Source organism: Carcharhinus amblyrhynchos, chromosome 1, assembly GCF_965287045.1.
Source record: "Carcharhinus amblyrhynchos chromosome 1, sCarAmb.v2.hapA, whole genome shotgun sequence".
NCBI classification, from domain to species: Eukaryota; Metazoa; Chordata; class Chondrichthyes; order Carcharhiniformes; family Carcharhinidae; genus Carcharhinus; species Carcharhinus amblyrhynchos.
Window position 1 is genome coordinate 14113303 of NC_137324.1, and position 2416 is coordinate 14115718.

The 2416-nt window shown below is 38.9% G+C and overlaps 1 protein-coding gene across 1 annotated transcript; it reads left to right on the plus strand.

Moving 5' to 3' along the window:
* The first annotated feature begins 654 nt into the window (after positions 1-654).
* On the plus strand, positions 655-2170 carry LOC145348605 (apolipoprotein L3-like). The gene has a single exon (XM_080196785.1). The coding sequence runs from the start codon at positions 655-657 to the stop codon at positions 1333-1335; it is 681 nt and encodes a 226-aa protein (XP_080052911.1). The 3' UTR covers positions 1336-2170.
* Positions 2171-2416: the final 246 nt, after the last annotated feature.

Sequence of the window (2416 nt, forward strand, 5' to 3'; positions counted from 1 at the left end):
GAGAATATTAGTGAATCAGTTTGAACTTAGATGGAGAGACCTGATCTATTTGCAAAGTCCTGATGGAATCTCTTCAGAAATTGGAAAATGATACTGCTGTTTGCCACGTTTATGTCCTACTCAGGAAGTACCTCTCTGGCTGTGTTTGGTAAATCTCTGTTTAAGAATTGCAGCTACAAACGGCACTTAAACATACACTGATTAACAAAGTATTTGTCTACACTCTGTCCTCTCAATTTACACCATTGGTAATTACATATTTTCAAGCATCTATACCTGTTTTCTCAAAGGTAAGTAAGTGTTTATAAGCTGTAGAAATGAAAATAAGCCAAGGACGATCTCAACAGCTAAAACAAATTGGTTAAATTGCGGAGAGGAAATCAGACAGATTGGTCAATGTCAGAAATGTTCAGCAAGAATAATTGAAAAGCGGCTGACCCCATTAGTTGTTGCTGCCACTCCTCCCTTTACATATTGTAGAAAGTGAAATGGCAAAATGCTTAATGAGGAGGAAATGTGCAGTTTGGTTTGTGTTTCATATGTATTTGTGCTATGTCATTGCTTGCAGTGTCCCAAAATATGTTTTAAGACAAAGTATTTTTCAAATCTTGCAGTGAAAAAATCATCAGAGAGCATGTTGGGAAATTTGAATGTATGTTTTTTGAGTATCAAAGGAAGGTGAATGAACACTACGATGAGCTCCAAGCGATTGCAGATGAAATCGACGAGTGTCACAAAGCTGCCACCATTGCGAATGTCACAGGATCTTCTATGGGAATTGCAGGAGGAGCTCTCAGCATTGCTGGATTAATTGCTGCTCCGTTCACATTAGGCACCTCTTTAGCCCTCACTGGGGTCGGGGTTGGGGTAGGTGTAGCTGGGGGTGCCACTAACATTGGAGCCACTGTTACTGATTCTGTCACACAAAATAATAAACTGGAAAGAGTAAAACAAATTATAGAAGAATATCAAGAGGAAAGCAAAGCCATGGAAGACAATTTACAGAGTGTGTGCCGTGAAATTCAATCGTACATTCAAATGAATGAGAGAGATATAGCAGGAGATGTGTTTGCTAAAACATCGACAGCCCTCACAAATATTGTTACTGCAGTGACAAAAAGCAGCTTAAAAACAATCAAAGCTGCAACAGGAATCCTGTCAGCACTCTTCATAGCGTGGGATATCTATTCTGTAGTGTCAGATGCAAAGGATCTTGCCGAAGGAGGTAAAACTGAAATTGCTGCAAAGATACGGGAAGCAGCTGACAATATGAAGCAGGAACTAGAGGAGTATGAAAAATATCATCAAGACTTGAAAAGTCTTTCAGTTTGCTGAGAGGTGGAATTTATTATTATTAGGAACATTTAGTGTAAGTGCAAGTAGTGAGATTTTAGCATAAACTGATCATCATAGAATCCTTACAGTACAGAAAGAGGCCATTCAGCTCATCGAGTCTGTACCGACCACAATTCCACCCAGGACCCATTCCCGCAACCACACACATCTAACCTACAAATCCCCCTGGCACTAGGGTCAATTTGGTATGACCAATGAACCTAACCTGTGCATCTTTGAATTATGGGAGGAAACCCACACAGACACAGGGAGAATGTGCAAACTCCACATAGACAGTGACCCGAGGCTGGAATTGAAACTAGGACCCTGGCATTGTGAGGCGGCAGCGCTAACCACTGCGCCACTGTACTGCCCATCTTTTGATCATTCTGATTTTGTATCCACTGTAACAAAACAACAAATAACCGCAAAGTAGAGCTAAAGAAGCAATTTTTCATTTTCTGCATTCTATTCTGCATTAATCAATGTATCAACAAAAATTACTCAAGATAGTCACCAGTCAGAAGTAGATAAATGAACAAGTAGTGAGCCTGAATTGAGTAACAATTAATAAATTAGTACTAAATCAATATATTAGAAAGACTGGGTTTTATTTGAAACTTTTCACTGTAAGCTTTTTAAAGTCACTTAATAATTGTACTCTGTATAACCTATGAAAAGAATGCATAATTCCGATAAGATGTCCCAACAATGGGACCATCGAGCTTTGATAAGCCTCAGGAGGTGTACAATGATCTTCAGAGCAATTGGATTCTAACGAACTTTAACTGAAACTTTATGAATAATGAACTATATAAAATCAGATTGAAAGAAATTAACCAGTCCTATTGTTTGCTTGACTGAGACAATTGGGAACCAGCTAAATTAACAATAGGAATGACCAAATTTTAATCAGAACAAGCCCAACTTTGACAGAAAGCAATTGTCACTTTTGGGATTAAAGGAAAGTTTCCAAGGATTTGTTGATTTGCTTGACCCCAAGGCAGAATTCCAAGAGGGCTGAGGTCAAAGGAATTTTGAGGGTCACTCTTCAATGGACTGATCACCGAATGAAGTTGCA